Genomic DNA, 13,021 nt, shown 5'->3' on the forward strand with positions numbered 1-13,021 from the left:
CCTCTTTAAGCCTATGTGGGAGGACACCAATTATGGCTGTTACTGGGTTAGGAATAAAGCTGGGTAAAATTTTAAAAGAGATAAGTGTAGTCAATTAAATATTTTAAGTTGAATTATTGAGTAATTGGTGCACACTGAGCTAGAGTGAATTCAATGTATGGAAGACTTCAACTCGTTTTCTGAGATGTTAATTGAAAGGTCCTTCACCCACTGTACCTTAGGACCACTGAAAGGAACACTCTTTGAGATGTTTTAATATACTGTTGAAATGCTGTCTGAGTGTTCAAGACTGATCAGGATTGCCTCTGGAGTAGAAATGGGAGGGAGGTCTGGAAATTGTGTTGATTTTTTTAACAAAATTTCTAATTTGAAAATAGTGAAAAATTGTATGGCTGGTGAATTAAATCTGAAGAGTAATTGTTTACAAGATGCAAATCAGTTATCTATTGTATATACAGTTATCTTAGAGTCTGAATCCAGAGTGTTTTTCAAGAATGAAATGCTGAGTAAATTTGAAAAGGTTGAAAAGGTTATTATCGTGTAGTGGAGCAACAGATAAAAGCTTCTCTATCTTGAAGAGTGTCCCACATTGGTTCCAAATTCAAAGTGATTGGTGGAAATATATGGTATTTGTAAAAGTTAGCTTTTTTTCAGTTAAATTCTCTCAGTCACGTTCACACTCTCCCTAATATGAATAAAGCTAGTACTATACAGGTCATAAAATGAGTTATTCCAAATATCATATTTACCTATGTCTCTGTTTTTTTGTCAGTGAGGCTTTGAAATCATGGACCATAAGGTGCATACTTATTCAGCATGAGCAGGAACACTCAATAAAACTGAATAAAAAAAAAAAAAAATCAAGAGACGATGAGATATGAAGTAGGCAGATTCACCAACGTTTGTGTGTCAGCTTTTATCCCTCCAGATCAGAGAATTTCCAGTTCCATTGTCTCAAAACACCACACACATCTACAGTTATTCCCAGTTTCAGATAAAAGGTAACTGCGTCAGATCTGGGGTGGGTGTTGTATTGTGATCGTGACGGAGAGAGTAAAAGTGAAAAAAAAAATGTAAATTTCTACAAGTACTATAAATTTACATTGGCTGTTACAGACACAAATCAAATGTATGTTTTTATTGTATAATATTGACAATAAGAGCAGCTCACTACTCTAAATAGTACATTTTCCAGGGAGCTGGTTTTGAACTCACGACCTCCGGATTATAAGTCGGCAGTTCTAAGCACAGCATCACGGAAGCTGTTGTATTGTACTTGCACCTTCTGTGAAAGTGTTTATTTGATATTTGGCCATCAGCCTTCACACATTATACAGTTTATGTCTACATTTTGTTATTTATTACTAAAACATGAAAAACTTTCTGTTTTAACAATGTGTTTACATAGATTGTTGTAGACACAAAACACACATCAAATGATTCCCCCTTACAATTTTGGCTGATAATCATTCAAGGCAGGAACTGGGAGAACTTCTTGTCTGTTCTGAGGCAGCTGCTTGCTGCTTGTCCACACATTTAGAAGACAATTACGCTGACGGAGAGGTACGAAGGGAGTTTTTTCGTTGGCTCTGGTAATTCTAGTGTTAATGGTTTGGCAACACTGCATACCCTGGTTTTGGCAACACAATTATTAGAAAAGGGTCCTAATTAAAATAATGGAGTTGTCTTGGAAAAAAATTACGAAGTTGTGCAGTTTAGCAGAAATGTAGACTTGGCAGTGGCATCATGTTTAAGTTGTGCACAAACCAAATCCTGAGTGATGTCTGCATTCTAACATCAAGCTTATCTAAGCCATGTGAGAAACTAAATGGTAAGTGTGAATGAGTTGTGCTTAATTCTTATAGAAGAGGAGGGAAAGTTATAAATAGTAGAGTTGTGAATGATTAAATTAATTTTTAGAAATTTAAAGAGAGGAAGGAAAGTACAAGAGTATTGTGATGAATGTGTTGGGGATGAGACCAAGGGGTAGGTAGTAAAGAAGAAACTGATGGAAAAGTCTTGTTCCTAAAGATTCTCAAGGGCAGAAAAAGTTGAGAGTTTTGGCAAAAACTAGCTAAAATGGGTATGCCTGGATAATGACCATTTAACTGAATTCTCATTTCTTGTATTAATCTTTTTTAAAATAAATAAAGAAGAAAAATAGACTTGCCTGCTGAGAATTTTTCAATGAATTTTCCAGTTCTTTGTTGATGGCAAAGGGCTCTTCCCACATGCATGCAGACAGCAGCCCAAACAGCTTATCTACAAGCTAAAATTATTAAAAAAAAAGCTTTACAAACATCTACTATAAGGGTAAAACAGCTATAAGGAGATAATGTCACATACCGATAGGTATATACATGGAAACCAGAACAAATGTACATAAATCCTCTACTGTAGACATGAAATCACTGAGCAAAGCCTTATTCATGAAAAGACAGCAGTAGAAGAAATATTTTGTACATAAATAGCAATTTATAGCAATTCAGGGTTAAAGTGATACATTTTTTAGCTTTACATTCAAGCTATATACTATATGAAAGGATAATATCTTTAGCTCAAATGATAAATGACTGTTTTTAAGAATATTTTAATATATTTCACTCTTTTGAAGTTTATGAAATCACTTTGTCAAAATGACAGAAATTTACCTTCATCTTAATGAGTTAAAAACATGTGCATGTGATCAGAGCTTTTGTAAATGGCAGCAATAATAATAATAATAATTTTATTTTGGTTTTAGTCATACATAAGATGAGAGTAAACACTTTTAGCAGATATTAACACACAGTCATATAATGATTTGATAAAAAATATTCAGTTCAATGTATTATTTATTTTAATGGCATGCTAGTATAGTAGGCACCATTGCCTCACAAATTCACTGATTCTGAATCACTATCTGTATGGAGTTTGCATGGTCTCCTCAAGTCTGCAATTGTTTTCTTCCCATATTCTACAGATTTGCATTTTAAGCTAGTGGAATAGTGTTAAATGTCATTTTAACAATATTTCCTTAAAAGTCTAATATTTTACCTGCTTAATCTGTGACGGATCTGAACAAACTGGAAGCAAAGCCTCAAAAATATGAAAGGTCAATAATCTGGCTCTCAGATTTTTAACTAGTGGAACACCTAAAGGATTCGAATAAATAAAAAATCAAAAAACTTTTTACGGAGTTACAGACATTTAATTATACAATATCTGTTATCAATTTAAAAACAAAAATCAGTAGCTGAACAAGACACAATCACTGCCACATGCCATTCCCCATAGTAACCTGTGAAAGAATCATACCATATGTGTAGTAGTACATTAAACAAGAATATACAGCCATCGTGTTTATTTTGACCTTACAGATCAAATAGTACATAGGTAATGACAATAATAACTGATGGATGTGTTAAAGTCAATAGCATAAGGCTACTGAAGTAACTTTAATGCAGTAAAATGACAAGGTCAATGTATTTTTTACTAAATATATTACTAATGGAAACACCAATTATGTATATGGCGTATTTCACACATATAAAGTAATTAAACCATAATATAAACACATTCAATATTTTTTGCACCAATTAATCTATAAATTATTATTAAAATGGAGATGGTAAGCTCAGTAAAGTCCAAACTCATTTTGACTTACAATTTAGCAGTCTTTATTTTTAATACAACATTTCCAATGCAATTCAGTATATTTCTTTCATGCAAGGATTTATAAAGTTAAATATATACACACACGAATAAATAGATATTTTACTGTATATACAAACGCATACTGTAGATAGATAGATAGATAGATAGATAATACTTTATTTGTCACCAAGAAGAAATAAACATTTTATTGAGGCTACATATATATTATGTAACCATATAAATTAGGTATGGTTCATGCAATAAAATGTATTTATAAACATTACTTTTACCTGATGCAGTTTTCTGGAAAATGATTGTTGTAAGAGGATCTACCCATCTGATAAACGCAGAGCTTCTTTTGCTGCTATTTGCTGAGATAATACGACGAAGGAATACTAAAAAGTCAGCAAGCTGTGATTCAACAATATGTCTGCTCTTGACACATTTTTCTAAAAAGGCAAAAAACAGCAGACACAATTTACATAATTAGATAAGAAGATAAAAAATAATTCCTGGATTGCAAAATGGCACTACAGACAGCACTGTCACTCCATAGAGTTCTCCAGCTGTATTCTAGGCTTAGTTAACTTACTTGTGCAATCAGGATATTCTATAATTTGTGTGTGTTTCATCACAGTGAGACAGGCATTATTACTTAGGTCAAAGACACAGTACAGTTTACTGGTAACTCAAAACTCTCCCTAATGTGATAGTGTGGATTTTTCTGCTTGTGTGTGACTCTGCTGGTGTCTCATTCAGGGCTAATTCTTGTTGGGACAAACGCTTTTAAAGGTTGGTAAAAAAATTAATAATTTGATGAAGAATTTTCTCAAAATAAAGGAATAATAAAAATAGTTTAATCAGTTTCTCACTTTCTTGCTCCTTGTCTTCAAATATTCTATGCTCTAGGCCTTTTTCCGTTTCATTGATTTTGTTCTCGTAAAGCAACTGCAGTAGGCTCTGTAGCTGTAAACACATCACATCCATCAATGCTTGAACAATTTCCACTGGAAGAATATCTGCACATGAGCTGTTACAAATCAGAAAATATTACATAAATAAGTACAACATATGTATGAAAACAATTTTACAACCTTTTCAGTTTACAAATTTATTAACAATTATACTGAGTAACACTTCATTAATGCAAGTCTAAATTTTAAAAATGGACCACATAGTTTTGCTGTGTTTAATTGCAGTTAATCACTTTTATAAAGTTTTTTATTTCCAAATTAAGTTTAACAATTTTTCATTTACAAAAATTTTAAATATTTTTTTTAATATTTAAAAATTTTATTATCACCTAATAATTAAAAAACAAATATTTAATTAAATGATACGGCCTGTCACAAACTCTGTTTGCAAAAGTCTCCAAAAAACATTACTATTTCAGTCAGCTCTTAGTCTAAAACAAGGTAGTTAACAAGTAGGCAGGTAAATTGGTCACATTTGTACCATTGTGTGTTCACCATGAACTATTTGTGTGAATGCAATATTTGTAATGACAGAAAGAAGGAGAGAGTTGAAAGAGTGGGGAGTACAATATTAAGTCCCGTAATTACATGATTGAAAAATAACAAATCAATTAATTGATTAACAAAAAGAAGCATCTTTGAGTTAAAAAAATTAATTAAAAAACCCAACTAGATCTACTGAAAAAAATCCAAGAAATTAGGTTGAAGCCCCACTAGATAAACTCCTTTGTTTAACTGATAGCTAAATCAAAGACAAAATAAAAAAAAGGTTGTGGAACACAAAATGAGTGTTTTCCATTGGCCTTATTAGTCCCTGGTTGTGAACCCTATTGGAAACCTTTGGTCTGAATTGGATGGCACAGTCCACAGCCACAAGGTTACAAACCTTAAATTATCAAGGATCTTGAAATTGTATGCATGAGGAAATGGTTCAAGATCTTATTTTGTTACTTCCAGGAACTGTTCCCTAGCTTATGTTTGTTTCCCTTCTAACAGTATGGTTCTTTTTTGTTATTATTTGTTAATTATTTTAATTATTATGTTTCATGTGTTTTTGTTTTATTGTAAATTTTGCTAATATTGTTTATGTAAATATTGTTTAAATGTTATGTATTGTGTATATGTGCTTCAGGGCACTATGCCTTGTGTTTAGCGGGTGGAACCCCAAGAAGCAAAGCCACTATTACATCACTCTGTGAGATCATCCTCAGCCTTTATAGAGGTTGAGGAAATGGTTCCAGCATAAGTTCATAGACTGTTATGAAGTGTACTTCTTGTGTAAGTAAAGTACTTGTTTATTGTGTACTTTTTCTTTGTATTTGATTTCTAATTATTCAGTTATGGATTGCAATTGACAGCCTTGTGTTGCCTTCTTAGGTAAACCTTTTTTGCCTTATTTTTGCCTTGTTCCCCAATATTTTGTTCTTTTGGTTATTTAATAGATTCTTGAATTTAAAGAACATAGTATTTTTTGTGTTCTACAAGCAAGTATGTTTCAGTTTTTCATTCCTCTAAAGGGCACTTTTGTTCTTTTGGGACATTTAAAAGTATTTTTGAACATTTAAAAGCCAGTGCCACATTTTGTGCCTACAAATCTTGCCTCTTGAGTTTAGGGTGTGGCTGATTGGCCTATTATTGAGACAGACCAATGAAGGTCCTGTTTTGGCTCTTGTGGTAGTTTTTGAGGCCTACACACCTTTAGATATCTTGTGTTGATGTGCTCACGACAGATCCCCCTAAAGGTGTCACACTTTAGAGGATAAAGCTCAGTTCTGTTATCCCCTCTAGGAGAGGTGTAGAGATGTCAATATTTTGGAAAGTATGTGTATTGTATGTATATTCACTAAGCAAACACTTGCTCAGTACAAACATCTGCTTCAAAGAAATGAGCGTCATGAGACAAGGACGATTCTAGCAAACCACTGAAACTACTAGGCAATAGTGCACCAGGATGCTAGAGGGCAAATGATTCAATAACTGAGTGGGATTCCTGGCCCTTTGGCAAAAATGAGAAAGAAGACTTGGATAGTTGGCAGTAGTTTCTAACACTTTCTAGTTATCAGGGAACAACATGAGGGGGTGATTCTTTTTAAAGGCCATACAACAAAATATTAGCTCTTGAATGCCAATAATTATGTCCAAGCAATTTTTTGGTTTGCTGAACAAAATTGCCAACCTTTAAAATTTTCCTTATTTTGCTTAAGACATAAGTGCAACTAATAAAAGTGAGCCATCATCTGTTTTCAATTTCTGCTAATTTAAAATATATGCTTTCAATTGTTATGATCCCGTAAAATTTGACCAAAACTGCTTCAGTCATTAATTATAGTCCTATAAAAGCACCCCAAAATATACATAGCAATCATTTTCTTGCTGATAAAGTGGAAGGGTCCTTACAATATATAATAGCTACATGGTCATCTATGTGCAATTCCCTACCTGTACAGTATATCCTTCATGCTGCACTTATTTGCACTGATCCTTGATCTCTCTTGTGTCTTGACACATTAGAGTATCCCACATGGTTGCATTTTAGTGACTGTAAGATCTACTGTTTTTTCCAAGGAGTGGTGCTTACTATATCACATTATTTTAGTATGATGAAACTCAGATAGATAATTCATGGGATAGATCATTCATGGTAACTGTTTAAAGGTGCTATAAAGGGACCTGCAATCATTTTGAGAAAATTGTACCCAGGATATGAAACAAAACGTTGAAATTGCAGTTAGGGACAGACTGAGGTCAAATCCCGAAAAGAATGGATTGAAGCAACAAAACCACAAAGACAAGAGGAAAAACGAAAGCCAGAGTCAAAACAACAATAGAATCCTTATACTAGGCCTAACTTGACTTAAAGATAACTACTACTAAGAAAGAATGTTGCAAAATACTGTATATTCATTAAGGGATATTAAGCATGCTGCATGTCGCCATATTTATAGTGGAAATCCTGAACACGTTACTAATTGCAGTTTCCACAAAAACATTACAATGCAAACACCCAAATCATTCACCAAATGCTGCTTGCACAAATGACAACTTAACCAAGTAAGAGGTGACCCTCCAAGCTACTCAAATTACATAAGCAACAGTATTAGTGCACTGAAGATAGAGAGTTTTATAGAAAAGCAGAATTTTAATCAATGAATGATCAGTTTTGATGTTTGTGATGCCAATAATTATTTTGACAGTTTGCTAAGGCTTCTATGTCAGGCAGTTTGCTAAGGCTCCCACTTTATTTTCTTTACCTCTTTCTGAATGTGGGGCTTAAGTTCGTTAGACTTACATCAAGGCAACTGAAGCACAATCATTTCAAGAAATACAGTAAAATCATTTATTATAAAAAACAATAATGATACAACTATGAATATTCACATAAAGGGCAGGTAAGGCTGTTATTTTTGCTTGTTTAGAATATATCTGGACTTTCATGATTTTACAAAATTTTTAGTTTGGCATTTCACATTTACAATTTAACAATTTAATAAACAGTCAGTCCAGAAGTGGGCGTGGAATCATTAAAAATATTTTAATTGCTTAACAGTTACAGTATAACAGTATTCTAATTACATTGTCATCATGCAATACGAACAAAAGACAGAAGGGCAAAAAGATAACCACCACACCACTAAGGTGACTTACCCAGATGTAATGGCAAGTATCTGAAGTGACCTTGCTGCAGCAACTTTGACAGCTGCATCAAGCTGCACTGGACCAGAAGCTGTAGCAGGAAACCAGTAATAGTGCAATGAGACCCAGGAGTTGTCAGTGAGTTTGGACAATATTTCCAAGAGGCCACTCTTGATAACAACAATTAAGTCCAAAGCCTGATATTGAAAATTCAAAGCAAATAGTATGGCAAGCAGTAGAAGCTGAGAACATCCTGTGGAACAAAAAAGACACACCACAAAAAATTTTAAAAAGCTAAATAAGAGAAAATACTAAAAACTTTACATTTATTTATAACTGCAGACTAGTGAACAAAACACACATCTTTAGTGTAAGCAAACCTGAAAGCTCTCTCTCAGCCAGAATTCGCCTGTCAAGAGCATCAACCAATTGTTGATAAAGTGTGTGTGCTGCAGCTTGTAGTTCATTTTTTATTTCTACTTGGGCAGAGCCTGTGCCACACTGCAGAAAGAATTAAAAAGATGTAAGAATATATAGACAAGAACAACATTTTCTGTCATCTGCATGTACAATATTACCACAACTTTTTTTAAGAATAATAAAGAAAAATGTAAAATAACTAATAAAATGTATAAACAATCTGGTAACTTGTCATATATATTACTTTGTAAAAAAATGTTTTGACATAATACGCTTTGATAATTAGGTAACCTAAAATAACAGACTAAGCTCTCAGCCTCTAGATATACTATAATACTATATCTCAAAATATCAGCCTTTCCACTTACCACCTATATAAACAGGGCATTTGATTAACAAACTGACAACTACTACCTGTCCTGACCCTATTCAAACTTGTTTGATGAAAACTTCACTTGCAGAGACATGAGACATAATTAAGAAAACATTAATTTACTCATTGACAGATAGATAGATAGATAGATAGATAGATAGATAGATAGATAGATAGATAGATAGATAGATAGATAGATAGATAGATAGATAGATAGATAGATCATATTTTTCCCTAGGGGAAAATTTGCCTTTTTACAGAAGATCTTTAAATAAATAAATAAACACATAAATAAGTAGATAAGTGAATAAAAAAACAAACTAATAAATATATGAATAAATAAACATGTACACTTTGGTCTGAACACACTCAAATTCAGATCCAAACATTAACTAAATTATAGACCATCTTTCTAGATATATTTTTAATCTTATTACTCAAATGTTATCTTAAAAAACAAAGTATTTGAGAAATATCAGTATGGCCATCATTCATGATACAACACAGAAACAGCCTTCAATAAGTGGTGTAAATATAGTAGTATTCTAAAATAAAATATCTTTTGTGCCAGGAATGTCACCATTATTATTATTTTACACTTATGCACAGCTATTGATGCAGTTGATCACAGCCTTCTTCTACACAGTTTTTGAAATTCTAGCTGATCAATTAGTCTCTGTTCTTAGTTGGTTAAAATTATTTTTATCAGATCATTTTGATATACAGTAATCCCTCGTTTATTGCGGGAGATAGGTTCCAAGGCTGGCCGCAATAACTGAATTTCCGCAAAGTAGGGACACCATATTTATTTAATTATTTAACGTGTATTTGGACGTTTTTAAACCCTCCCTGTACTGTTTACAACCCACCCTTTACTCTATTAATAACAGGGACAACTGTTAAACAATATGAAATCGGTAGATAAGTTTACAGTTACTGTATAGCGAAGTACACGTAGCTATATATGACGTGATGATGGTGATGAATATGCTGTGCAGTAAAAATGATGACGATGAAGGTGATGATGACTTTTACTGCGCAGCCGATGACTGTATTTTACGTCTCTTCAGACGGCGGTGCCATTTCCTGGGGCACCTCTTCCACGGTTTCCAAAGGTGTATCCATAGTAGTAGTAGTAGTAGTAGGAACTGGCTCTTTTTTGCGAGGCTGCAAAAACATTGTGATTGGCAGTTGCTGCCGCTGCTTCTTTTTCCGGTCAAAGAGCAGCTTGTAGGCGGTCATGACGTCGTCAACCTTGTTGCAAAATTGGACCGATCGAACCATATAGTCGTCCCATTCCTGTGACCGCTCTTGCAGATCTTTAGCCAGTCTGTGGGATCTGGGCATCAGTCAAAGCACCAATCACGGGCCCGGTTCGAAAGCGGGAAGCTGTGATTTGTCGTCTCCCTCCCATGTACCAATCACAGCCCGTGTTACAACGCACTTAGTCACCGAACTTGTTTTGTTGTTTTTAGACTAGGAAATACTACTACTATATTTAAAAACCCGCGAGGTCGTGAATCTGCGAAAAGTGAACCGCGAAGTAGCGAGGGATTACTGTATGCATAATTTTATTTCCACTGCATATGTTGCCATTAGGAGGAGCAGTTCAGAAACAGACAATTAACTTTAATTCATATGTTGATGACACTCAGCGGTATTTATCATTTAAAATAATGGTTCAGTTACATAAATAATTAATGTCTTTGCTGTCTCTATACCATACTTTATAACCACTTTGGATGAGATATACAGAATGCCTAAATAAAAATTGATGATTACTAAGATGTTAGCCTCACGGTGTAGTGCTTCATTTTTTGTTCCTTGCCAGTCATGGTAGCTGTTAATGGAATTCCTAATCCAAAACATCCAGAAAGAAACTGAAGTTGAGCAGTCAGCAGGAGTCCTGGAAACCTCGGAGGTGCATGGGAGTTGCAGGTCTTGTATTCCACCTCTGACAGGAAGGATGAGATTTGACAGAGTGCTTCTAAACGGAACTGTAAAATGCAAAAAAAAAAAAAAAAATTTTATTATATGGCCAGCACACGACTTTCTCCACATTTAGAAAGAGTACTGTCCATAGTGTAAATCTGCCAAAAATATAGACAGGATGCAATACAATTTAAGTATATTTTTGATAGTTTAGTCCAATTTAATGGCAATTCTTTTAAAAAAGTTAAAATTATTTTTATGTTACTTATTCGTTTTGGTTGCTTCTGTTAGGGGTCGCCACAACAGATCATATCATAAATTTTTGGAGTTATGTTTTTTAAGTCTATATTTGAACAATTCCTTAATTAATCTATTCACCTGTGATTTTTGTATTAATTCAGTTACTGATACTTTTCTTTAAGATGTTAAAATTGGAGGTGAAGGAGTAGAAACCTATACCTTTCAACTTCAGCTGGGACTGTCTTGATGACAGCACCGCCCAACTCAAACATTTTTCCTTCAGGCACATTTTTTTTATTGTGATTGCCACATTTGGAAATTTTGAACTTTAACTTCAAAGCTGAAGCTTTAGATTGAGCTCAAAATTCACAAACGTCTTTCTTTCAAAGTCCTAAATAAGCATGAGAAATCTTGTGAACTTCTGAGCAGTGATTTGGTTGTTGTTGGTATTGGGTTTAAACATTTTGAAATTCAAAAGCTTAAAGCTGGAATAGTAGGAATTTGCTCAAAACCTAACTGTCTCTTAAGACTAACGAGTGCAAGTCGTGCGCAAAACCTTCTAAGAATCGGTCCATTTAGTAAAAAAACATTTTACATACAAAACAACACACACATACAAAAAAAAAACACACACATCCATGTTCCCAAAAATGCTGAAAACAAGTTCTAGGGGTCATCTTTAATAACAAATAGCTTTGTATGTAAAAAAATGAATGATCACTTTTTATGAGTTAACAGCATTGTTGCAACTTTGAATGTTTAAAACTTACTCCAGAAACATCCATCCACCCATCCATTTCCAAACGTACTTATACTGAGCAAGGTTGTGGGGAAGCTGGAGCCCATCCAATTAGGCATGCACACACACACACACACACACGCACACACTAGGGCCAACTTAGTATCTACAAAGTCTTTGGACTTTGGTTAAAATGAATTTCAAATAGAAAATGCAGCTTAATTATTACAGCATCTTGACTAATTTTAATAGGAAAAGGCTTTTTTTTTTGATAACTTCAAGTTCAAACTTTTCAATAAACAACAGTTCCATTTTGTATTAACTTATAAATTATTTGCAGTGTGAAATAAAGCAGCTTATCATATCAGATCTTTTTATGTTCACAAAAGGAAAACGTCCAGTTTAAGTCCTCTTCTATTTCTATACATTTTACAACAGAATATAAAGCCCAATTCCAATTATATTTATTCTGAAACATATTCTAGAAGTATGGCCCATAAACAAATAAAACAGATGTGTACCTCAGCTCGCTGTTGCTGCTGCATCATAGCAGAGATGATTGCTTTAGGATCAATTTGGTCTTTCTCTAGTAAGCCTGGATTTGATGTTTTCAGTATACTTCCACATAGGAACTGGAAAATATGACTAAGTACAGAAGAACTAGACTCTGCACTGAGTTTTGGTGAAGGATGAATACACTGTCGAAGTCTTTCCCAAGCATCCTTCATAATTCCCAGTGAACATAAAGGTAAACCTGGAACAGGGAGATAGTTTTAAAATGACTAACAGGTGTGCTGTTTTTGAAATGCAATGAAAATTGTTTCACAATAAAAGTAACAAGACGGGTAAAGTGATTCAATTATAATGGCAAAAACATGAATTGTACATTAGGCCCTACTTAAAAGTACTTTTGAGAATAACAAGTAATATAAATCTTTCAGTGTTTCCCACAAATAGAAAATATAACAGCAGGCAACCTCTACAAAATTTTCTACCACCACTGCTGCAACAAATTTATATAATGAATGAAAATCCATAACCGTTTCCCACACTATATTTAACACATTTTGCAAT

The 13,021-nt window shown here is 33.7% G+C and overlaps 1 protein-coding gene across 7 annotated transcripts in view; it reads right to left on the reverse strand.

Annotated features, from left to right (window-relative positions):
- Positions 1 to 13,021, reverse strand: part of LOC120532980 (probable E3 ubiquitin-protein ligase HERC1) — a 188,217-nt gene that overhangs the window by 92,886 nt on the left and 82,310 nt on the right. For all 7 annotated transcript variants that reach the window (XM_039759544.1, XM_039759542.1, XM_039759540.1 and 4 more), the window contains 8 exons: positions 12,469 to 12,701; positions 10,836 to 11,033; positions 8,624 to 8,744; positions 8,256 to 8,496; positions 4,509 to 4,666; positions 3,927 to 4,085; positions 3,037 to 3,134; positions 2,171 to 2,269 (listed from right to left, as the gene is read on the reverse strand). In XM_039759544.1, coding sequence (XP_039615478.1) covers positions 2,171 to 2,269; positions 3,037 to 3,134; positions 3,927 to 4,085; positions 4,509 to 4,666; positions 8,256 to 8,496; positions 8,624 to 8,744; positions 10,836 to 11,033; positions 12,469 to 12,701 — 1,307 coding nt within the window. The remainder of the gene's footprint in view (positions 1 to 2,170; positions 2,270 to 3,036; positions 3,135 to 3,926; positions 4,086 to 4,508; positions 4,667 to 8,255; positions 8,497 to 8,623; positions 8,745 to 10,835; positions 11,034 to 12,468; positions 12,702 to 13,021) is intronic.

The sequence above is a fragment of the Polypterus senegalus genome, chromosome 7 (genome assembly GCF_016835505.1).
Source record: "Polypterus senegalus isolate Bchr_013 chromosome 7, ASM1683550v1, whole genome shotgun sequence".
In the NCBI taxonomy this organism is placed as follows: Eukaryota; Metazoa; Chordata; class Cladistia; order Polypteriformes; family Polypteridae; genus Polypterus; species Polypterus senegalus.